At 44.3% G+C, this 26130-nt stretch overlaps 1 protein-coding gene across 8 annotated transcripts in view; it reads right to left on the reverse strand.

The window, feature by feature from the left end:
- pico (ras-associated and pleckstrin homology domains-containing protein pico) overlaps window positions 1–26130 on the reverse strand; it is a 264155-nt gene that overhangs the window by 25541 nt on the left and 212484 nt on the right. For 5 of the 8 annotated variants that reach the window (XM_075679553.1, XM_075679548.1, XM_075679547.1 and 2 more), the window contains 6 exons: window positions 25668–25736; window positions 21708–21785; window positions 17368–17527; window positions 10126–10247; window positions 8712–8786; window positions 297–443 (listed from right to left, as the gene is read on the reverse strand). In XM_075679553.1, coding sequence (XP_075535668.1) covers window positions 297–443; window positions 8712–8786; window positions 10126–10247; window positions 17368–17527; window positions 21708–21785; window positions 25668–25736 — 651 coding nt within the window. The remainder of the gene's footprint in view (window positions 1–296; window positions 444–8711; window positions 8787–10125; window positions 10248–17367; window positions 17528–21707; window positions 21786–25667; window positions 25737–26130) is intronic. The other 3 variants (XM_075679549.1, XM_075679550.1, XM_075679551.1) reach the window with 3 other exon arrangements.

A 26130-nucleotide genomic window follows, 5' to 3' on the forward strand; every position in this document is an offset into this window, starting at 1 on the left:
AAAAGCCATGCCCAGAAACATTATTCAACTTGTGGCTACTGTGCGGAGCAGGAGCTGCTTGAAATGGCCCCGCATTACATATTAAATATGGTATAGCCCAGTCACCAAATAGCAAGCATTTCAGTATGAGTCATCCAAGTCATTGAACTGTACGATCATGTAATTACCACTATACCCAAGCACATGTGCCTTGCTAAAAAAAGAAAAACACCTAGTTTCACCCACAAAGCAGTGACAGCAGAGTAAGACCTTGGTTTCAGCCAGGGTGCAAAAGGTGGCATCGATAAAAGGATCACCTTGGATTTGCCCTTCGGGCAATAGTACAGCCCCGAGGCCCGGAGGAGGCAGAAGTGCTTCTTCCAGGCTTTCTTGCCGTCACTCTTGAGGTAGAGAAGTCCCTCGACCTCTGGCACTCCGACACTTGAAGAACCGCTGAAGAATTCCTGCACACACCACAACCCCAAGCTGCACATCTGCGTCACTTGGAAACTGTACAGGAGGATCATTCTAGTTTTCCACTTCCCAACGCTCAAATGTTATTGACGTGCAGGCTCAAGCAGCATGTCTATGAAAAAAATTTGAGCGATTTCTTGTCAAATGGCTATGGTGCAACAACAATTCCCTAGATTTTGTTTTCCAGCAGCGAATTGCCGTTAACTGACTTTACGTCTAAGAAAAGTGAGCTCTGGGACACTGAATACACACTTTGCATTTAAAGGGCCCCTCACCAGGTCTGGTCATTTCAAGCTGACAACAATTTGCGCCAACGATCGTGACTGCTAAGTATTACATCACTAAGTGCCGTGGAATAAGAGGAAATTTCAAACTGAATGCCGTTTGCCCTTCTCCTTGCGGGTGTCATGCTCCAAGCCGGAGCGTTGACATATATGTGCAAGTGCGTCTACGTACCTGTGTCTGTGCTGTGACGTCGCTCATAGCGACACCTGACTTTGAGAATTATTCAAGGTAACATCTGTAAATTTCTGTAATCTATTGCTTCAATAGACAAGGTTTAGAGAAATAATAGAACACACAAACCGAATGTCTGCACGTTATAGAGCGACAGCCCTACTACTCCAGCTACAAAACCAGAAAACATCTGGTTCCGTACATCTGACCTTCAAGCTCAGTCAAGGTCAAACTGGGACTTAGCCTGCTTAACGCGTTGTGGAGTGAAAATGAACAGCGGCTCAACTAATTCTAAAAATTCTTACAGCAGAACACTCCATAGAGGGCATGTAACAACTTCCAGCCTATAACCAAAATTTGCATGTGTCCTGCTGAGCGGCCCTTTAAGGGGTCATGGTGGGGTAAATCCCCTGAAAAATCGAACTTGCAATTTTGGCACAGAAAAATTGGCTGCACTACGAGAAACAAGCCTGTGGAAGCGCGACCTTCAGCGCCTGCTCAAAGCTGTTCAAATGTCGCGCCGAAGTGTGCTGCGCGCCCTGGCCTTTAAATATGGTGGCCGGTTTGTTTATCATTGTCGTTCACGGTTTTCTTCATTATGGCGTCGTTTAGTTTTTTGCTTGTTTGTGTGTATGGTAAGTAAATGATTTGTACTAAAAATTATATATTAATTAAAAGAAAATGAGACATCCACCCAATTGTAGCAACTGCCACGAAGGAATCCCATACAGGTTCCTCGAAAGAAAAGCATCGCAGTTGAAAAATTCGTCCTGGTCGGGGGTTCGAACCTGGGACCACCGCCTTTCTGGGGCAGCCGCTCTACCATCTGAGCTAGCCAGGCAGCTCGCAGATGGCAGGGCAAAGCGGAATTTGTTAACAACTCAAAGCAAGAGTTTGATGTAATGGTCTTTTGTAGAAAAGAACTATTACGTCGAACTCTTGCTTTTGCTTACGTGGTCGCCACTGTTTCGAGTTTTAAATGTATATTACTTTCCCATAAGATGGCACAATCATCCATAAAATGGAGCAGAAAGAGAACATTAAAGGTAATCGGTCTTCTGAGCAAGTGTATTCATGGACGAACACAGAACACCAATGAGTCGCCCAACCAACATATCTGGTGCCGCTGCCATAAAAAAACTTTGTCAGTGCTTATACATTAAAAACAGCAACTAACATGCTCTAGCCTACTAGAATGACGGTAAATATGCACGAAAAGCTGTTCTGGAGGTCCTTGGAATTGTTCCAGAGCGGTTTTGCAATATTTCCCTTGTCAGAATGGACAAAGAGCTTGTTGACAGGGCAGAATTCTATGACTCTGCCGAGAGCGAGGAAGGACGATGGATAAAAAAGAACACTAAGAAGGGTTTAGGAAACACCTGCAAGAAAGTCAGCAGTGAAATGTATTCTCCTGGGGCATTTTGAGCATCCACAAGCAGTATTCGAACATAAAACTTCATTTTTCTCAAATTGCACTTTTTATGAATTTTTCAAATTCAATGTACCTTTTCTCAGAAAGTATTTATCCCATTCCATTCAAACTTTGTACATGTGTACTACAACCAGTCATAAATATTCTGAACTAAAAAAATATCTGATGATATGAATGATAACACTGGAAAAAATTTACAATGCAAGAAACCCCCCCTTGAGGCTTTGTGCAAGCAGAGACATTATTTTTTTGGGGTGCGACCTTCAAAGTGGATGTGATATCTCTTTAGTTCAGATATAACCTATGAGTACTTACAGTAACACTGTGTAACATCATCACATTCCTCTACGTGATTCCAGAGAAAAGGTACATCAAATAATTAAACACACCCAAAATTTTGGGAGTGGGCCACAGGAAAGGCAAACCATCTAAAACAAAGTGTCTCGTGTTGTACCCAAGAGCATCTTTTGTAAGCGTGTGAAATTTTATGCAAATATCTGCAGCCATTTGTACAATATTACGTTAAAACTAACATGTACCCTACCATACCTCCTTTAACTTCATGCTAGCAGCAGAGATTTTAGAAAGTGTAGTTTGCAGATTTTGCAGCGCAATTTGCCCCACACGACTGACCACTTTGGGCACTTCGTGTGCATTCACAGCCTTCTTTCACGCTCGGAAAATACTTTTATGTAGCACGTATTGAGCAACAGAAAGCTGAATCAGGTGTTCTTCATGTTGCTCTACAATTTTCTCATTGTCACTTTTCCTCAAATTATAATATTCGAGAAGTTGATTAACTAATTAAAACTTATTATGTAATTAGGCACAATGCAAATCTGAGTACAGTCGACTCTCACTACTATGGAGTCTCATAATCCGACAAAAAATGGCCATTTTATTCTAAGTTCGTAATATCCAAAACGCCTCACTTCCTAAACTTTCGCCGCGATGTCTAACAACTTCATTGCAAAGAGTGAGTGATGAACGTTCAAACTAAATAACAAAAAAAGAAAGTCGCAGTTTCGGCCAGAAGGCCAAGCATCGTCTGCAATAGCAAATTAAGCAGGATAAGCACAGCAGCAGCAGTGAGCGAATTGACCTTCGTGCTGTTGCTCGCTTCAGCGCGAACTAAACGTCGTAAGCGCAGAGCATACGAAGCTACCGGCACTGGGCACACTCCGTCCACATTGCAGATCGCTTTGAAGACATGCCATAAGGAGCAGCCGCTGGAGTAGAAACCCCTCCTCTCTCTCACCTCTTCCCATGCCTCGTGTGCGCCACGGTGAGCCGTGATTGTCGGCTGGCCCTCGCAAGTGAGTTGTCGAAAAGTATGTTTTACATGACCGATCTTGAAAAAAATTGTCGCTAATTTCGCCCGCTACAGCCGATAGTCCATTGTAGCATGGTCCATTAAAAGTGAACTTCGTCGCATTAATAAAATAGGTAGAACAAACTAAGAAATATGGTTCGTTATATCCGAAAGTCTGTTGTACGCAAGTCCGTTGGAACGAGCGTAGACTGTACCTGCAAGCGGCGGCAAACAACATTACCTTGGTTCTGTCAAGCTACATGACATTTGTGTATTTTCTAAATCCTGGTGTGATGGTTGGGACACCCCCTTTTATATGTGGGTGTCCAATGTAACTTGTGCCAAAATTTTTTTTAAATCACCGCCCCTTCCAGTCTGTGAAGACAATCAAACAGCGAAGCTGTGTTAGTTACACTGAGCGTTACACCATGCAAGTAAATATAATAATATTTGGGGTTTTACGTGCCAAAACCACTTTCTGATTATGAGGCACGCCGTAGTGGAGGACTCCGGAAATTTTGACCACCTGGGGTTCTTTAACGTGCACCTAAATCTAAGTACATGGGTGTTTTCGCATTTCGCCCCCATCGAAATGCGGCCGCCGTGGCCGGGATTCGATCCCGCGACCTCGTGCTCGGCAGCCCAACACCATAGCCACTGAGCAACCACGGCGGGTACCATGCAAGTAAAACTTCACAAGCTGTCTATATAGTAAATCTTTTGTTTCGCTATCCTGTCACCTCATTTTCACTTTTGCATGCTTTGCATGGTGAGCATGCTGTAGGAGTGCTTCTTTCTTGCCGTGCTTTTTTTTCGCGTGCAAGTTGCTCGCCCCTTTCTTGCACTCCAGTAATGAGAGCAAAGTTTGGCGCAGAATGATAACCATTGGTTTTTTATTCATATTGTGTGTAATGTTGTATTTGCTTGGTCTTGAGTTGTGGCGTCTTGTGTTTTCACTGCTTGGTGTGCCTCCTCCGCTTGCAGTGCTTCGCATGGGGAAATCTTGCACTGCTTGCTCTTGAGTTGGCCGCAGATGATGACATTTACACTTCACAATCAGAGCCTTGTGCTTGAAAATTAAACCTGTTCATCATTTAAGACAATGAACGGCTCATACACCCTTAAGCAATGGCTCATAGCCCCATAAACGTGGCCTCCCCATTACGACGACAGAAGAGAAGTGAAACTCTATGCTGGAGTGATGAGCGGCAGCGGAGCCAGCTGTGGAAGAAGACGATGACGCTCAAGTCATTGCTGATGATAGTTTTAGCGAACTCCAACGACAGCGTAGGGTCCGCACAAACAGCTTCGCCATCAAATACGCGAGTGCCACGTAACAGCACCAAGGTAACGCAGTTAGAAATCACTGGAACAAGTCGGACTATTTTTTGTATCTTGCATAAATATATAATTAGTTATTATCAATTAATTAACTTCTCAAATATTAAAATCAGATCAAAATTGTCAAGCAGAAAATTGTAGGCCTCCATGAAAAATACCCGATCCATCTTTCTGCTGCTCTCTGTGTGCTACACAAAAGTTTTTTCCAATAGCTAAAGAAAGCCCGCAAAACACGAAAAAAGGCTGTGCGGCATTTTTCGTGTGCTTCTGCAGGCTACCCCCTTTCTCCTTGCTCAAGCAGGAAGGCGGCGCTCGTCCAGGCACCATCTTTCCAAGATCACCTTCGCATGCTTTCACTGACTCCTCACTGCGATAGCATCTTATCGCACCTGGACATTGTGCGGAACATGACACTGCTCCCCTTTGGTGGCCGGTCATGGGTGTGTGCGATTTGAGAGGTGCGTGCGCAAGTAGTGGCAGTTGAAAAATTATGGGGTTTTTATGTGCCAAAACCACCATCTGATTATGAGGCACGCCATAGTGGGGGACTACAGAATAATCTGGACCACCTCGGGTTCTTTAACGCGCACCTAAATCTAAATACAATGGTGTTTTCGCATTTCGCCCACATCGAAATGCAGCCGCCAAACCAGGATTCGATCCCACAACCTCGTGCTTAGCAGCCGAACACCATAGCCACTAAGCAACCGTGGCAGGTCAGCGGCATGTCATTTAACCACCTGACCATCTCTGTCTGTGGAAGTTTTCATCTATAATCTCGATATTCCTTCCCAAATGATGCGAAATTTTGTTATATTGAGGTTCTAAATACTAGATGGGGTTCTATGGACAAGAAGTTACAGAAAGGCAAATACTTTTTTATATTGAGAATTTCATTATATTGAAGTTCGTTATATTGAGGTATAACTGTACTTTATTTAGGAACTTTAATGTTATCTCTATGTTGGTTTTCTACTTAGGATATAGAAAGCGTGTGCACGTTTGATTCAATGGCATGGCAGAATGGGACAAATACTGTCAAATGAATGACATTTTTCTGCATCTTGTTTAATTCGACCTGCCAGATAGTTAGATAAATTACATCAATACCTTCAGGGTTGAATTAACAGGAGTCAACTGTATCTACGGTCTTCACATTGAGATTTAACTATTATACTTAAGAGGAAGCTTTAGCTCGAGCTTAACTCCGACGCGGCCTATTCAAATACATGTAAAACGTAAGAACGTTTTTCTGATATAACCCCTGGACCAATTTTAATGAAATTTGTTGCATTTGAGAGAGAAAGTCAAGTTCTAGTGACTGTTGGAAGCAGAATTTCGATTTACAGCCTCAATTTTGTTAAAAAGATTTTCAAACATTCAAAAGCTTCAAAAAATTAGAAGTATGAAGTTTACAAACTTATAGCTCTACATGAAGAAGAGATATCGCGGTTCTGTAAGCGGCATCCATTAGATCATTGAAAGCGGACAAATTTAGTATGTCATTTTATATCTTGCGTAAATTAGTTACATTGTGTGCAAGGGTTCTGCAAAAGCTGTATTTCCATATTACTGAATTTTTTTAGATTCGTGTGTAACATATCAATTTTGTCCACTTTAGATGTACTATTAGATGCAATTCACAGAATTGTATTATCATTTTTTGTTGTTGAGTTACAGAGTTGTAAACTTGATAGTTTCATTTCCGAGATTTTAGTCAATTTTTAATAAAAAATAGCCGAGCTATATCGAAAATTCGAAACCAACAGTCACTAGATTTTAAGTTTCCCTTTTAACTGCAACAAACCTTGTGAAATTTGGTGCAGTGGTTGCCGAGAAAAATGAATTCTGCTTTTACATGTATTTAGATAGGAGTGCCCGAGCTAAGGCTTCCTCTTAACCCTTTGAGGGTCAATGACGTAAATATGTGCCGCCGCGAACGAAGCCCAAAATGGTCGATGCCGTATATTTACGGTGCCCTCTGTGCTTTTAAAAAACGCATCAATTTCCTAACCTTTTCTTTTCTGTCATGTGCTGCCACTATGTGGGAATACAGGGAATTTTTTTGTGCGCCTCCCTCTCTTGATTTTTGTTGCATGGTTCGTTTTAGCGCTAGTTTGCTCCTGCGTGGGCGGGTGGCAGTTTGGGTTTGGTTCTGTGGGCGGTTCAGGCTTCTTGTGCTTGCAAAACTGATGGCTATCTTGTTACTAATCGCTCAAAGGACGACTGCTTGTTTTGCGCTCGTTTAGTGCTCAAGGGAGTGCGCACAGGAAGGATGCCGCCATGCATGCGTTTCCGTTGCTTTTTTTTTTCGGAGACTCGCGATAACTAATTGTCTCTGGTTGGCGATAAGATGAAGATTAGCGGAAGTTTGTCACACGTTTTGCTTTTTTGACGGCCACACAACCACACAGTTTTCTTGAGTGCACGCACCGATGCAGTTCAATTACACTATGCATGTACATATTAGTGTAAGAGCTGGAACATCTAACATTTGAATATAGCAAAATATTCTAGTGTGCACATTTTAAAAGCCTTGAACTATAACAATGCATCAAATTTTCAATTCCTGTAAGTTTATTTCCTTTTTTATTGTTGTTATTCATGAATGAAGAGTACATATATACCAACGCAAAATATATTTTTCTCACTTTAAGGTCACGTAAAAGAAATTAGTGAATTTTTTTCGAAATGAGCCCTTAAGAAGAATTGGAATTCGCAATAAAAGAAAATCCGACCCTGGGTAGTCGCATATGGCGAAAAAAAATCGACCCTCAAAGGGTTAAGGCCCACATTCTTCTACACAGTGGTGCATCCCTGATAAACCCATTAGTGGAGTCAACTGGCACTGTGAATATGACTTTTGGAGACTTTGGCTGGGCGACAACTCATTTTCAGAGTTCTGAATGTACTAGTATTTATGACAATAGTAGCCGATTTAGGACCATACAAAAAATATACCTGGCCTCTGTACACTGTTCGGGTTGTTTCTGTTGGTGTGCTGTATTTGTTATGCGCCTTGCCTGCCAGTACTCGGGGGTGCAGACCTCGTCAAGTCTGATAGACGGCTTTTTGTCCGTAGACACCAAGTGTCTTTGATAGTGAAATAAACAATTGATTGATTGATTGATTGATTGATTGAATTAGTTTATGAAGGATAAATGGGAAACTGTTGCATTTACCCAAGTGTATTGCTTAAGCAAGCCTTCTTTGTCCACAGTGAGGTCAGCACACACAGGCAGCCATGTATGTGGCCTTACAAGGAATGACAGAGAGCAACAGCAGAAGCAATCGTAAGCTCACCCGCATGACTGCTAGGCACCCCTGGCAGGACAGCTACCAGCCAGGATTACGAGTACTGCCTTGCAAGCAAGCACCTGAAGACGTGCAAATGCCACAGCACACGCAAGCAGCAGAGCAAGTATGCCTGCCACTTGGAAAATTATGCTACGCTGAAAGGCGGCATGCATAAGCAGATGCAAGTTTTGCCCACAACGGCTGCAATGCTGTGCTGCCGCCCATATGGTCACTGGTCCTGGCTGCGGCAGAATGCAATAAGACTTGCACAACTCAAGTTATGCGCATGCCAAAGAAGCTTCTGATTATCAAAATTAACCTGCAGTCCTTTACTATAGCACCTCTTGCAGTGTCAGCTTCACAACAAAAGTCCGTCTATAAAAACACGCAATATAATAGACTAAGTTTCACCCAACTTACGTCAATCAATGCCAACTTGGCATCATCATCCAGCTCAGCTCCATGCTCCGAAGAACTTCCACCAAGCAGGTAGCTCTGCAGGTTTGCACAAAAACATGAGCGCAGTGAGGCCAGGAACACTGCTGCCGCTTCCACTGGGAAGTGCAGCCTGAACGCGGCACTGGGAGCGCACTTTGGAAGCAATCAGAGGAAAGAGTAAAGAAAATTGCACGTTTGTTTTTCTTTTTAACCTAAATGTTTACACAATAACAAAAAGGAAATGACAGCCATAGAAAAGGCAACATGCACAAGTTGTGGGTTCCACTCTCACCTGTGAAAATTTGTCCTTTATTACTTTCCTTTTCTTTATTACAGTATAACTTCACTCACAGGTTCCAGAAAAAAAGAAACGAGAAAGAATGTACCAACCAAGAAGAAACACATGGTCAGAAGTGAAATCAAGAGTTTGATGAAATCTCGTCAGAAAAAACCGGCATAATTGGAAGAAAAATAAAGCGCCGACCACAATGGGGTTGTCTAAAAATTCTTAACAGTTTCGGCTTCCACATGGAAGCCTTGTTCACTGAGCTGAGAGGCATAAAACCTCCAGCTTAAATCTGCGTCAATAACCACTTCAGGCATCTTGCATATGTTGGTGGGAGATTGCCAACATTTCAATTAAGAGTGTATGGGTTGTTTGGATAGTCAGGGATTCCAGATACTGGAATTCCAGATACTGAAACGAAGTTAAGAAGCACGGTGTCACGCACAGACAAGTGAACATGAACACATCACACTTGATGTGTTCATGGACACTCACTGTCGAAGCACTGGTGTGAGCAAGTGTGGCAGCAGCAGCAAACAAAGTTACCTTCGTGCAGTCTCTCGCTTCAACGCGAACTAAATGTCGAACGCACAGCGCATACGAAGCTACCGGCACTGGGCGCACTTTGTCCACATCACAGATTGCTTTCAAGATATGGCACCCAGATGGCCGTGCCGTAAGCAGCAGCCGTCAGAGTAGAACCCCCCTCTCCCTCACCCCCTTCCCCCCATGACTCGCACGTGAAACAAGACAATGTGCTTCCGTCCCTCCTTTCTCCCTCGCGCGCGCAATATTGAGCCGCAATCGTTGGCTGACCTTGGCAAGTCAGTTGTCAGCATGTGTCGACACGGCAAAAGTCAGTTTTATATGCCTGATTTTGGCAAAAATTACCGCTAATTATGTCCGTTGTAGCCGATAGTCCGTTGTAGCGCCGTCCATTAAAAGTGAACTTCGTTGCATTAATAAAATAGGTGGAGCAAACTAAGGTTCAAATGGTCCGTAATATCCGAAAGTCTGTTTGCGCATGGACAGTATGTCGCTGCGCATGCACCACTACAAGAGCACTACACATTCCCTTCTGCTTGAATCTGCATGCAGTCGTCAACTCACCTCAGGCTTCACAAACAGGTCATACTTCTCTTCCCTCTCAACAAATAGAATCCGGTTCGATGAGTCGCGAGTCCATAGCAGAAGGTTCTCCACCAGGTTCTCGTGGTCTTCATAGACACGTTCTACGTGAAAGTGCAAAAGACTAGACGTTACCCCAAAATTAAAATTACAGGCCCCATTTGTGCAAATACATTACCGCAGTGTATGTCACAATAAGAGCTCCCCCCCCGTTGTGATGGGCTATACGAGAAATTGGCACACCTAAGAGAAGAATCAATGCAGTGTGGCATACACAATGCTTCAGCTAAGCAAGGCCCATTTCCTGAATGCAGCTGCGTCTCACCATGTGCACAGTGTTATCATGGAATGCAAATTTGAAAACGTAGAAATTAATGCCCCCACTGCATGTGTCTAGGCACCTAATTTGTCCACCTCCTTTGTCGCCTACTTGGCCCGTCTGCTCCCAAGCATTCATTCTGATGGCCGAGACTACAATGCAGGCATCCATGTTAGCCGCTGGTCACCCTCAACGTGACCAAGCCCTTCGTGTTTAATGTCGCGAGAGAGGTCATGGCTTGTACCACACCAACTGCAGCAGATGCACTGCAAATGACTGAGCTTGTCCAGCATGCAACACCACTTGGAAAGCCGGTGGTGACCACTGCCAGGCAGCTCTGTGCATAAGCACATTGTGGGTGCATGGCGTCTTTGCATCCACACGAGCCTGCGCAACCGTGTGTTACACCCATCCCAGCTCCCGATTCCCAACATTTAAGCCAACCGCTGTGTCTGATGAGTAGCTTCCACTTGCAACATAGCTTATTGTGTGCCCCGTTTGGAAGAACCCGAAAACCGGCAAATGGTGTGCCAGTGTGGGGGGTTGAAACTGCAGCCGGCACAGTGAGCGAAAAACCGGGACGGAAAAATTGTTCAGCTAGCAACCCTAGCAGAGAAGTTGTTGAAATTTAAAATGAGTATAACTTTTAATGGTAAGTAACAGGTAATGCAATAAACAGGAGTCTAACTAGGTTTCTGACCCGGAAAATGTGTTCTGTTGCAAATAAAGGAACAAATCCTTGGTAACGCTTAAAATGCAATGTTTACTACCATAAAACCTTGTTAATTCGTTGAGCATGTGCTGGTGGACGGGTTGGTTAAGCATGATTACAATGTTAACTCGACTCTCATTAGTTTGAAAAATTGGATAACTTGAATTTGTCCTCTAGTCCTGCCAGGCATATGCATTATTTAATGGCATCAAACACTGGTTAATTTGGACAACCCTAGGAACACCGCAAGTGTGAAGGAGTGCTGCCAATGTGTGATGCAAAAGAGCAAAAGCAGCACCGGCTTCCAACAAAAACGAAGCGATGGAGTTTGCATTGCCATAGTCATCAGTGAAAACCGTACGAGAACGACATGAACACCAGAATGCTTCATGCCTATTTGTGCCTTTATAGCATTTATTACATTTACCACCTTGCACGACACTGCATTAGCCCCGAATGCCTTCAGAACTGCATAGTCGCCATCCCTTATCATGTCTATAGTGACCGTGGTGCCATCTGCAGTCACTGCGGCAAGCAGTAGTTTCGTTCCGACTTGGCACATGTTGGCCGCGTGCCTTAAGAACTGCATATATTCACCGTGACCTCGTAGATAGCAACCACAATTTCATCAGCCACCGAAGTTTTTTTCATTTTGAATCAGTACAATGCACATACAATGTCACAAACACGGCGGAAGCTATTGAGGGTGAACAAAACTGCGGTCGGCACGTTGGCATCAAACATGGCAATGGACAGGCAATACGTTTCCAACCAGCTCACTGGCGATAACATGTAATCAGGATGTGTGCTTGATAGTGAAAAGCACGTCTCAGATGAAGACAAAGGCCTTGTGCAGCAGCCACATTGCGAAGGAAGTTGCAAGGCCTTTGCTGCTGCGAATGCTAATCAGTCACATGATGACGAGAACTGCAGCTACTGCACTGCTCTTGAACAAAATGCAAACAGGATTAGTCGATACATTCAGTGAATAACAGCATGTTGATATAGTAGGCGTTTGTTTGTTTTCTTCTGATACCCTTGATAAATGTACATTAGGTTTATTTGGACATTTTTTTCTTTTCCCCCACCGTGCCCCCCATGAAATATGAATTAATGAGGTTTTACTGCATTTGAATATTCAATTTCAAAACCAGCGCAGACGCCATGCACTGTGGGAATCTATGTGATGCAAAGAATCTTGCAGGTAGCTGGTCATCCAGCATCGTCCGGGCTTCTGCAAAGCGTTACCAGACGGACGAATGTGTTAATGTAAGACGAGCGATTGTGTGTGTGACACTAGCACGTCTGTGATGGCAGCAGCAAGGCAATAACGACGGTGTCGTTGAAAGAATGACGGTCATGGCATGGCAACTGATTTGTTGTACTGTGGTGAAAAAACATTGTGGTGTTCTGTTACATAGGTTACAGCTATAACCTCACGCAATTTTTGTTTATGCATAACGCTGCTCACAAGCTATATGAAAATGTGCAGTGTGACGAGGAGTAGATTTTAATGAAGAGAAAGGAGGAGAGCTCGGCCTGGAGAGCGTGTCTCTAGCCTGCAGCAATACGACTACGTTTAAGGCAATGCTTGTCAAGGGATGAGTGGTGATGAAGGGGAGAAGGAAGACGTGCCAGGGTCGGACATGCTGGCACCGAACATTTCTGAGAAGTGCATTTCTTTCTGTCATTTAGAGTTTTGCTTGCAGAAGTCGTAGAATAATCCATTGCTAGAACCTGACAGGCTGGTCTCTACCTGCTAGCAAGACCATCTAAAGCCCAGACTATGTGGAGTGAGTGACCACCAAGCCTAGTATCAAAAAAGGCAGCCAGCAGTGGTACTAGTATCTCCCTGCTCCTCCCAGAACGTGGGAAGACCCCTCAACTGGGAGGATAGTGATGCAGTTTTGCGTTTCTGATGGTAAGGGACACTTCTGATCAACCTCGGAATTCGGGCTTAGTCCTAGTTTGTCCAGGATGTGCCGACTTGTGGTGGCAGAGGACAGCCTCTCAATCTGGGCTGTGCGGTGAGCTTCTGTGAGTTCATAAAATGTGTTATGTACCCCAATGCGAAGGAGGTGCTCATTTGGCATGTGCCTGGGGAGGTCTGTGAATGCGTCGAATTCGCGTCATCTCCTACTAAAAATGGCTAGTTTCAGCTTGCCCTGGGCAGATTTTCAAACAAATATGACACCTCACAATGAATAATTACTATATTTATCTAATTCTAATGGTTACCTTCTTTTCTAAAAGAAATTTGCCTCCACCAGAAATTTGTCTGTGTATGCAGAAATCGCCTGCACAGTGCAATCAGATACAAAACCAAAACCTGGCTTGCAATGGCCTGCCATCGGTTGCAGCATCGCTGCCACTGCCATAACAAGATAACAGCGGGAGGCCCTCTTTAAATGAGAGGCCGAGCAGAAGGGCTCTGTGGACACCTCATCGTGGCCTGGTATGGCCTCCTGAATGAATTGGTTGTGCGGTCTTTTAACAAGTCCTCAATTTCAAATGAACTTGATGGCACGGAATGTGACTTGATTCTCCGGCATCACTTTTGAATATAGTTTTGCTTTCGCAACACTCGGCCCATCTCGGCACCAGACCTCTTGAAGTATACGGCCAATGACAGTAGCAAGCTTGCTACAGCACCAGAAACGCTGTCACCGACGCATTCAGTACTGAGTCACGCGAAGTTTAGTAAAAGTGAAACTATCTACGAAAGTGGTTGCCCGAGAATACCGCCCAAGGAAAGCTCTGCCTCCTCAACTGACGAGAATGAGCGAAGATAACTCATTGCCAAATTATGATGATTCCTTGAATAAAGGTACCATTTCTTTTTCAGTTCATTTCACAATACAGTCGTGATCTTATTTTTAAATTTTTATTTCACATGACTGGAAAGTCACCTCTTGCGTTGCAACTGTGGTCACATTAGCTTCAAATAAATATGGTATGTGCCATCTGAGAGTGAAAACGATGAGCTTAAGCGTAAATAAATGTCCATTCTGTGAAGGTAAACTTGATTAGTTTCAGATTTTTCTGAATGTCAGAATCGTAGGCATGCCTACTCAGCATGACACTGAACTGCGAGAAAGAATCAAGGAAGCCAGGTCTCCAGCTGGTGCTACAGCTGCAATGTTGCGATATCACCATTGGCCCACCCATGACCCTGATTGCACTGCCTCCAGAATGAGTCGCATTAAAATCCTTGCAATGGCACATATTGTATATCATATTGACCGCAAAAAAAGATGGGGACAGCAGGCTAGAACACAAAAACAACACGGGCGGTAACTTTCAACTGGGTTATTCCCGGCAACCCATGGGCATAGACAGACAAATAGAACATGCGCAGAACACAGCAACCAAGAACCCTCATCAGCCTAGCGGGGCAACCAATTATAAAAAAAATCCATCTCTGATAGAAACAACCTAACGGAAGTGTCACTATCAGTTTGCCTGCAGTCTGGTCCTGGGTTGTCCCAAGAATCTTTTATCTCCTTAAACAGTGGTGCACAGGGACAGGCATTGCAGTGCGCCAGGCAAGTGCACCAATTCATCTTTCATTAACTTTTGTTCATGTGCCCTGGCTTGATCATTCAGGCACCGTCCTGTCTTCCCTATGTGGGAGGTGGTGGTGGTGGTGGTGGTGGTGGTGATGTTGAAGCAGGCGGGGTTAGCCTGGCATACATAGCCGGCAATTTTCCCTATGTAGGACTTGCCACACGCCAGGGGGATTTCGTACACAACTCCTACATTGCATTTTGCACACGTCTTGGTGTGGTTCTTGCCACAGCCTTGCCTTCCTTTAGGATCACGGGAGGTGCGGGGGCAGAGCCGCACCAGCTTAAAAGGGGCTGAAAAGACACGGGGGACTCCAAACCTGCCTGCCACCTTCCTTAGGTTGCGAGTGACCCTGTGAATATACGGCGCCACTTCAGGTCTTACGGCCATAGTAGTCGTCCTCACCCTTGCTTTGCTCCTAGATCCTTTTACCTTCTGCAGGAGACTTTCCACCACTGGCGTTACCATTGAGTCAGGGAACCCTGCCGTCTTAAGACGGGAAATCTGATTGTCAAAGGCAAGCTGCATCTTGTGTACACACGACTTGTGGAGAACCGATTCTAAGCAGAGCATCGCTACTCCTTGTTTAACAATCTTTGACTGGGAGGAAAAACATGGCACCAAACCATTCTGTGCCCAAGGGAAGTACTGCCAGCATGCATGGCCTTTAGCAAAAGAAATGCATAGGTCTAAAAAGCGGAGGGAATTGTCGAATGGAAGTTCGTGAGTAAAAGAAAGCCCTTTACCAAGTTGTTTGAAAACGGCTAGAATGCTGTCACAAGAAGTTAAACTGCCTTGCCCGTTAAAAACAATTAAAAAGTCATCCATATATCTAAAAACTTTCAAAATGTTTAAGAACTTCCCTCCCCCCCCAAACACCTGATCAAGCACTTTGTCAATAGTAGCTAAAAAAATGTTACACAAAAGCGGCGTATTGCATGCGCTGATGCAGATTCCACGTTTCTGCAGAAAGAAGTGTTCGTCATAACTGATAAAAGTGCTATTAAGATAGGTTTCTAAAAGCGTTAAAAAATCTTCCACCGGGATACCAGCTGCGTTGTGGAAGGGAATAGTGCCGTTTTCTTCAATAGACATCCTCAAAGCAACAAACAGATCTTTATGAGGAACGGAGTAAAAAAGATATTCTACATCTACAAAAAAAGCCGGACCTATGTCGTGGTTAGCCCTTAGAAAATCAACAACCTCGTCAGAGCTTTTTGCAACAAAGGGGTCAAATATAACACGCATCTTCAAACTCTTTAAAATGAAGCGGCTAACCTGAACCTACCACATTCCATGCTCGCTAACTATTGTCCTGAATGGGATGCCAGGTTTATGTGTCTTCGCAGTAAAGAAAACACTTAGCGTGGTGCCTGAAGAGCTACTGATGTCCCTAGCTAGTTTATCGAGATTAAGAGACTTGCACATTCTTACAACCCTGTTTTTTACTCTAGTTTCAGAGTTCCTAATAGGCTTAAGATCCTTCTTCAGTGCCTCAGAGGCTTTAGCACCAAACATGCCCTTCGGGAGCACAACAAATCCCCCCTCTTTGTCTGCTTCCAAAAGAACAAGCTCGTTGTCTTTACAAAACGTCAAAGTCCTATGAATGGCGGATACTGTTCGATTGGAAGCCGGTTTCTGAGTTTAAAGAAACCCACAACCTTCGCATTTCGCAAAGGTTGTGGGTTTGGTTCCCACCTGCGGCAAGTTGTTTTTTCATTTACTTTAATTTCCCTTAAGTTATCGTTTCTTTATTTCATTTATTAAGCACAAGTAATTTTCCCTATGTTGTCCTCGGTGTCAGTGTTTGTTGGCTTCTTAAGATACGACTAATAAAAAGTGGGCCCCTCGGTTAACCCCCTTTCTTCTCGTATAAGTCCTACATAGGGCAGACAGGACGGTGCCTGAATGATCGAGCCAGGGAACATGAGCAAAAGTTAACGAAAGATGAATTGGCGCACTTGCCCAGTCGCACTGCAATGCCTGCCCCTGTGCACCACTTTTTAAGGAGATAAAGGTACTTGGGAGAAGCCAGCACCAGACTGCACGCGAACTGATGGAGGCATATCACATAAAGAAAGAAAGGCCAAGACTGTGTTAGTGACAATTTCATTAGGTTGTTTCAATCGGAGATTGATTTTTTTTATAATTGGTCGCTTCGCTAGGTGTTTGTGGTAGCTGCATTCTACACATGTTTTATTTGTCTATATATGCCCACGGGTTGCCATGAAGAAACCAGTTGAAAGTTACCGCCTGTGTCATTTTTGGTTTCTCTCCGGCTGCCCCCATCTTTATTTACGGTCAATATGATATGCAGTAAACACCAACTAGGCCAAACTGAAGTCCTTCTGAGGCACATATTGTACTCTGGTGTCAGGATCACCAAGTCAATGATCTGTTAACAGTCTCCAAGATGGACCCCCTTTACTAGACGAGATATATGACATGCCAAACTTTGTGAGGCTTCAAAAATGAATGACAGCCTCGGTTGCAGAACCACATTGAAGAGGCTTTGGCCTCAAAACAGGCTCTTTCAGAATGTGGTCAGTCACAGCAATGCCTGACTGGCCTATCTCGCTGAAAGATCTACAGAAATTTCATGAAAGATGAGGCACAGTAGACTGACCCATGTAGAGCTGCGGGATGCTCTCGAGGATGGCCCACTTGGGATCCATAGGGACATGGTTCTTGTCAGCCAACAGGCGGGTCACATGAACGATGCTCATGCGCTCATCCACCAGCAGGCTCTTTGCGCTGTTGTCCGCACTGAATGCCTTGATGAACAGCTGCACAGCAGTGGCAAAGTCAACTCTCCTGCGGCGTGCCGCAAGTGCACACACACACATGTCTGCGGCCTCAGGGGCCTTTCCCAAGCCATGCAGTGGTGTGATCCACAACTCTGCAGTGACTATGCCGTCCAGCTCTGGTTTTGTGGCAATTTATTGAACACTTGTCAAAGAATGTAAAACATCAGAGTTTTATTTAAGTCAGAATGTGCCAACTGGCTTCTACACGTGCGTTCAAGAGAGCCCTGCCCCAAACAAGAGAAGGCAAAACACGTGACTCTTTAGTTAGGAGTGTGCAAATATTTGTAACTTTGGAATAACATATAAAATCGTGCCCTATTCAACTCGGTCTTTGAATCAAATAGTCATTATTCATAAATGCAAATATTTTTCAAATACTGTATTTACTCGTATAATGATCGCGCTTTTTTGTCAGAAAAATTGATGCAAATTCAGAGGTGTGATCATTACACGGGTTAAATTTCCTGCGAAAAATTGTTTTTTTCGTCCCGTGTTTGCTGCAGGATGCGGGTGCGGGACACCAAAACAAAAATGGCGGCCGGCGGAGCAAGCCAAATGCGCCGAACGTGATTTTTTTTTCTTCTCGTGAGTACATTACGTGCATTGAAACAGTTTATTCCATATCAGTGATGAATAATATCGTTAATATCAGCAAGTTTGCGGCAATAACTTAGCCATGTCCACTTTGAGGGGACAGAAACAGATGGGCGCACTTAGCTGCCAGTGACAGGAACGCATGGACGGCGTGCTGCGGAAACTGTGGCATCTGTCTTCACTACTATCCTAACATGACACGTTTCTGCCAAGGATGGGCGAATCTTAGCTGTATTACAAGCGTCAGAGTATGAATAGGGTACACTTTTAACATATCAGTGTAAACGTGGCTACTATCATTGCCGCGCGGTTTTTGTTGCGTGCTCACGAGTGCAGATGAAAAGAATTGAAAGGCGCCTTTTTTGTTTTTGTTGACCACAACCATTATAAAGCCTACCCATAATAAAGGCAAGTTTGGTTGTACCTCTTTTTGTCATGGAAGTGCGGAAAGTGATGAAAGTAATGAAATGAGGCATCTACTTAAGAATGTTTGGTGCATGCAGACGAGTTGTTCGCATAGCATTCGACAGATGGTAAGCGCGATCATTATCAGCTAGACTTGGCACACGACATATCGCTGCATTACACGGGAAATTTAAGAAAAAATTGCATTTTGATGACAAAATTCAGGGGTGCGATCATTACGCGAGTGTGATCATTATGCGAGTAAATACGGTATTACAAAACATCAACAGCAACTGAACCCAATTAAACGTAAAGTTGGAGCAAGAGTATGCAAAATTTTCAATGCTAAAATTCAAAATTTTCAATTTTCAACATTAGAACTTGCGTAATCGAGCAGGCTATGTCACTTAGGTAGCAATATTTTACAGGCTATACAATGATTATTTATGCCCTCTGATGAGTCCTGTGCATGTAGAAGAACTCCTTGTTTGCTCCTAATGCTCCATTTGTGCTTTTAATAAACAACACCTCACAATGTACTATGTAATGAGAAAACTAGCTAACTAAGAATACTAGGATATGAACATTGTTTGATATTAAGTGTGATAACGGATGTTTCATTATGCAAAAACTACTCAATATTCGTTTCAATTCACTGCTGGCACTAGACAATTCATATTCAATTCAGACTCAAAAATCACTATTCGCACATCCTATTCTTAGTATAGGTCTGAATATTTTCAGAAATGCTGCGGCGGGCTGGACCTCAATTTGATCCCTGCTGTGAAGCTGCACTTGCTCTAGGTCAGCATGAAAAGGCATTGAGCTTGTAAAAAAAGTAATTATATGAAATTCTTTATCGTAAGGGCCGTTCATTCATTTCACACAGCAAGCAGCTGTTAGCTTGTGCCAAAGCAACCAAACTTTGTAATGGCGCTACCATTAGGGTGCCGCCAAGTAACTGATGCACCACAAGTACATGGACCAAGTGTGAGCACTAAAAGACGGCAGAAAAGGAGCAAGAGCAGCATAGCCTTCAGCATAAAGTGTTGTGCAGCCCTTACTGGTGGCTGTTTGCCAATTGCATATGCTTGTCTACTGAAGTCACACAGTAGTTTCATTGAATACGGTAATTTGTCACTGCTACTTTATTTTTTTTTTCTGCCCCCGGAGCATAACAGCCAGAGAATCTAATTTGGTTTCACATGCTCATCTCTGCACGTGTGCCCAAATGATCCTTGTTATTGCCACGTGTTGCTTTAAAAATTGTGTGCTACTACCAAACATCGCCAACTGCAGTGTTCCATTGTTCAATGGACTTGTGCAGATTCAAGCTCGTGCTGCATTCTTGTTTTTTCACAAAGTTGTGTTTTTGGTTTTTCCTCACATGTTTCCCTCATTGGGAAATGATCAGGCAGCTGGAACTGCACCTCACTCGCTTCACTAAAGAGTGCAGCATGATACAACATTGCACAGCAGAACCCCGCAGATAAATTGATCATAGGGGAACAAATGAGAGATAGAAAAGATTGAAAAAATAAAGGCACCACTGTTTTTTCTTTCAGGGCTTAAATACCTCATACTGACTGTCACGGTGCGGCATTATTCAATTCGGTGAAGCACCGATCAACGGGCACCAAAACGGTCGTGGGAATAGGGACCAGCGAGCAAGACGGGTATTGCCGGCCACTTGGGCAAGCGGCCGAAAAAATTTTGAAAGCAGGCTTAGAGATTATTTTTTTTTGTCGTTGTTGTTGGCGTAACCGTGATGCCCCAACATCTTTTTGTAGGAACCCCTCTGTATTCTCTGCCCCACGCGTGCATTGAGAAGCTTGCCAAGATGGCGGGGGTGCGAATAACCCGAAATAAGTGGTGCCTCTGTGCAATCCCGTGCCCACGAATTGCTGACGGTGTATGTGCGTCGACGGCACCGTATGGCCGGCTGCCGTCGTTCCTCGTGTGTTTGTGAACGGACAACAGAGGCCCTCCACGGACTCAAGGGTGTGTGTGTGTGTGCGGTGCAATACAAGTGCGCGACCTCTAACAGCAGGGGGGAACCACCCGTTCCCTCGCCCCTAATTAAATGAGGTGCGGCCAAGATCTTGGGAGGAGCCAGGATACAAATGGGTGAACTTCGCTGGATCGTCATCAATATCTGCCGTTCCCCTGCACAGGGAACTAGGGAAAGGATAAGTTATTTAAACGCAGGTTTAGACGAAGCCTGGAAGCTGAGCCTACGATCTGCTGAGAAGCGTGAAGGGGCCAGTGCCGTCCAGTGCCGCCTCGGCCGCCTAGCCGCGCCTGAACTGCGAGTGGCTAGTCAACATGAGAGACGACAAACCCATGTCTTCAACGAAGCTCCCGGTAGTTTCCCTCAAGTTAGTTCAACCTGCTCGAGGTAAGATGTCAGACCTAGACACCTGGGAAACCCAGCCCAGCAATCGCATACACTGCAGTGAGGCTTGCCAGCGTTCTTCGGGAAAACTCTGCCATCAGCTGGACTTGCTGCTGCTGCCCGGCCATGCGTATGCCATCATTTGTTTTCTTCTGAACTCTGTTTAGTGGACCACCGTTAAGTGTATTCTTGTGTACTGTTCATTTTTATATCCACCACTAATTGCTCACATTTCTTTTGTCGTCGTCACTGATCTATATTAAGTGCACGTGTGTAGTGTTTTTCTGTTTCTTTTAATTTGTGTATCGTTGTCAGTGGATAACATTTTTTTTTCTCTCTCTCTTTCGCCCAACTCCGACTCCTTGGCTATGTTCGCTTGAGTGTGGAACGACCAACTGGCTTGTATGCCGCATCGACGACTTTGCGCCGACGGCGAACGGGTGACCAAGCTGTGACACTGATACTATCGCTATTATTATTTTGTGCATTAGAAACAAAAGCTCCTAGCTGAAGCTAACGCACAACACTGTTGGTGGCTAACTGGAAATGTGCACGATAATGGCACAGTGTGACAGTGTGGTTTGTTTGTGCCCACTGGGCCTTCTTGGCAGAGTCGACCGTGCCATTACATTCGCACCACAGCCACACCTCACCTGATGCATAATGCAGGAGCATTAACGTGACGGCTTAGGCGAGCACGCAACACAGCCACAAGCAGTGCAAGAGCTGCACAAGAGACATTCACACAGAAGAGGCGTTCGCTACCTTCTGCACGCTGGCTTCCTTCATTTTCTCCAAAGCTATCTTAATCTTTTCAGCCTTGAGACGTGCAGCTTGCTCTGCCTGAAGAGAGAGGAGGGTTGGAGAGAGAGAAAGGTGAAGAGAAAAAGGAGAAAAGGTACCAACAAGCAGAGAAATATGAGAGGCTCACATGGTGCACCACACAACAAGGTCACGTAAAGAATGGCACACAGTTTGGTTCACCACCTGCTTTCCTCCTTTCTCTCAAGTTCAAACAAGAAGCTTCGCTGCTGCACCTGTGCAGCAGCGAATCTGAGCTTGTTCAGCGTACGTCACGACACATTCAAGCCAGTCCACAGGATGATGTAAATCGACGGCAAGAGTAACATGAACCGAGTTTCTTTAAACTTAGGGGTCATACATCACATCTGATCATGCATGTCAGGCAAACTAAGAAAGGTATGAGTGCAGATAACAAATGACATTGTCATACAAAAAGTTTGCCTAGGCCTGGGATAACACACAATTGCATCAACACTATAAACAATGTCAATTACAATGTGCCATGCACACAAATTCTAAAGGTCAATAACATGTGACACCAGGATTCTATGCACCACACAAGCGTGCAAGCAGTTTCCGATCAGCGCATCCTGCAAAAGTGTATTATTAACTCAACCCCGTTTCCAGTGCGAATTCTTGCACGTGTGTCAGCCTAGATTGGCACAAACATGTTTACGCACATTATTACTTTTCACTTGCATTTCCACATTAAGCACCAACTGCAATAAAATATCAGGCTGCGCAAGTATCCTAGTTAAAGATAATGTAGTTATAGAGTAGCTCTCATGCAAAATTTAACGTTTGAAATACGAGCAGGAGAATGAACAGCTCACAAAAACAGTCGTTTTTCATACTAAAATTGAAATCACCTTCCCACCGACATCGTAAACACTAATGATAACAGCCCTTTTCGTGAAACTTTAACTAACATTTTATAACCAGGAATTTCTTTTTTCTGACACAGCAGCTAACATTGTATAGAAGGACACCCCTTGTATTCTAGCATTGCATGTTGTTCATAATAATGGATGCATTTTGTTTGCTTCCTATGTGCCACGTCTTCTTTTGCATTATTCCCCTTTGTAATGCTTCAGGCCCCGAGTGTATGATAAACAAACAAACAAATAAATAAATAAATAGAAAAAAAAATGCCGCCATCGCTCACTGGAAGTGATGCGTGACCTAACACACAGCTTCTCGGCCTGACCTCTGCAATCTGAGAGGCCACACAGCTGTGTTGCACAGATCCCACGGCTGCCGTAGGTTGCCACAATGAGCCCTCTCCCCATGTGAGACATTCGGACTACCACATGCTCCAATCAGACTGTGTGGTTCTCCAGGCTCCTGTGGCAGCCCATGGCATGCCGAAAGGTACTGGGTGTGACGTGCTGGGACTTGCGTCATGGCGAAACCACCATGTGCATGCCTCGTCTGCTTAGGTGCCAAGCAAAGGCTGTTAACAAAAAAAACTGCACAATCGTCAGCTCTGCGGCTTTGCCAAGATTGGTTCAGTGGTACACACTACTCATTTATAGAAAACTTAGCCACAGTGAAACTTCCTTGCAATTGGCTTTTAAGGAGATAAGCGTTGTGCTTGGCCAAAAAATTTGCAGCGAGGCCTCTAAGAGTGTTCTTTCAGCAGAAAACAAAATTGGTACCATTCCTACAGCATGGGTGCTTCAAATTACTTCATACCAAACATCCCTAAAATCAAATCGACTTGTGCACAGCTACGGTGTTGCTTGCAAGCGACCCGCAGCCCACCCAAAACTTTTGCATTTACATTTTACAACTATGTGCACTTGCATTTAGGTAAACAATACAACCATACACTAATAAAATAAACACATTGAGTGATTAGAATTTACAACTGCCACGTGAGAAGTCATTTAAATCAACCGAGATGTCTCCCGATGGCAGGTGACTGAGCCAGCAGAGCTCATCTGGTCTCCTGGCACTGCTGGCCGGTGTTTACTGCTGCTTGCAGAAGTGGCCTGGGTGCATTCTTACGGTTCTGGCCCAGCACAGCAGGTCGGAAAGGTAGCACATTGGCACAACTGGAACATCTGTACCAGTCCTTAGTGAAGTGCACAGCATGCATGGAATGGCCCCAAATATAATTTTCCAACTGAGCCAGGAAGCATAACGTGTTTTCTTTTAGTAGGCCACGAAATACACCAGGCTTCCAGTTAATTCAACTCCAGATAACTCGATGTTGTGGTTAGTTCATTCCCACCAAAAAGTCCGTGCCAGCCCTTCAACAATTCTATGGGTCAAAGCTTTCATTATTTCGATCCTGAAATTGTCCCTCACCGAATAATTCGATCTTGTCTGATTGGCTCGAAGACGCATGACCCCAATGGTGACCCCAGTGGCTACAGTGTCTGCAGTGCTAGGGGACAGAGAATGCATCAAACACCTGAAAACAGCTGTTTTTGACCAGGGTTGCAATGCGAGCTTGTTGGTTGATCATGTCAAGGCTTTTTAAAAAGCACCATAAGAGTCCTCCTTGTGTTTTAATGTGACAGCGTTAAGGAGCCCATGTCGCAAAAATCCAGTGTCGGCGTCGGACATCACATTGGCGAAAAGATTTTAGAACCACCTATACCCACGCCCTCCATGTGACGCAAGAAATTTACTCAATTAATTGAATTTCTCAAGGTAAAATGCACAGAAAAATCGTAAACTATGGCTTACACACAACCTACAGACATGATAGCTCTCGGATTGTAATTTGACTATACGAGAAAACATAATTCTGTTATGTGAAAACTAAAAAAAAATCCTTTTCCAGCGTTTCTACCACTCACTAGCCAGCCGCGGCGCCTGCCATTTGCACACGCCGGTGCATGCGTGTCTTGGGGGCCACGGACAGGCGCATCCAGTTCCTTGCACTACCTCCAGCTGGCGCTTGCTTCCGTCACATCGTGGCCCACACAAGAGGCCACGTTTCTACCAGAAAACCCACCTCCGTGCATAGCGTTCCCGGCCAGCGTTTCCCAGTAAACATTATGGTTACATACATTATAGTTGCCGGGAAGCGTGAGATCTGGGAAGTTGCTGGGAAGCGCGAGTCAGGGACCTTTGAATGCTATTGCATTCCACTCTTAAAGGGGGAGCTTAAGCATTCGCCACATTTTTTTTTTTGCTAAAAAAGTTGCCTTCGCTGTTTTTAGCCTGCGCTAGGGAATTTTTCAAATGAGGACGGTAGCTCACAATGATTATCTAATTATAGTATTTACTTTTTCCCCAAAAGATTGCTTCAAGAACTGCATGTTTCTGACGGTCACCGAGAACCGCATTTGCAACAGCTCGCAGTCCACATCCTCCCCACTGCCATCACAAGATGGCAACAGAACATGTTTTTGCGTAACGTGCCGGTGACGACCGCATGCCCCCTTCAGTCCTTGATTATGAAATCTGATGCAAAAGATAAGCTATTTTAGACACTAAGCTAGTGGCAACAATTCAGATTGCAAGCATGCTACGTTTTTCTTGCTAAAGATTTGCGTATGTGTACTCTTTTTTTGCTTTGTTCTAATGTCATTTCTACTGTGAATCCATAAAAAGTGAGTGCGTGTTCAATTAGAGGACATGTTAGAATCTGGCCAATCCCACCAAATGAACAAGCAGTGAACTTCGGCCTTTTTCCTGCCCCTTGTTTAATTCAACTAGCTGGATAATTTCAACAACTTGGTCTGCACCATCAAGGTCAGATTAATGTAAGCAGACTACTAGTTTTCCACAAGGGTACACCCCGACCAAAAATTTATTGGAGAACTGCTGATGCAGACCAATGAGTGCATACGCAACATGACTTGCACGTACTATCTTTGCTGCAACTCAGAAACACACACACACAATTGCGGAATTGACAAACAGCACAGAGGCTTTGTGCCGAGTGCCATAGTTGTGACTCACTGGGGGTGGGGTGTCCAGCTCAATGCCTGCCTGAACAGACCTCAGCTGGGCATTGATGGCCTCTAAGAGCTGCACACACACACACAGGCAAACAACAAACGTGCGTCTTGGGGGGACAACGAGGCGCAAGAGAAAGCGGCACATCACAGAAAGCACAATCAACAGGTTGTGCAACTGAGCACAGACTAACCAAATAGATGGCACTGATTGTTCACATTCTCAGCGAATACAATGTGCAGATGCTCGGCTAAGCCAAAAGCAATGCTTTTGAGAAAAAAAGCAGGCATGATTGCTGCACAGAAAAACAATAAAAATCCAACTCCAGTGAAATATTTATTAACTTTGGGCCTGTTATAGCAATAGTAATACTACATAGTATGTACAAGAACATTTGTAACTACGACCATGCCCCTGGATAATGCGGACATGAACACGTAAAAGAAATTTGTTGCACTGACAAAGC

Source organism: Dermacentor variabilis, chromosome 2, assembly GCF_050947875.1.
Source record: "Dermacentor variabilis isolate Ectoservices chromosome 2, ASM5094787v1, whole genome shotgun sequence".
Classification (NCBI taxonomy): Eukaryota; Metazoa; Arthropoda; class Arachnida; order Ixodida; family Ixodidae; genus Dermacentor; species Dermacentor variabilis.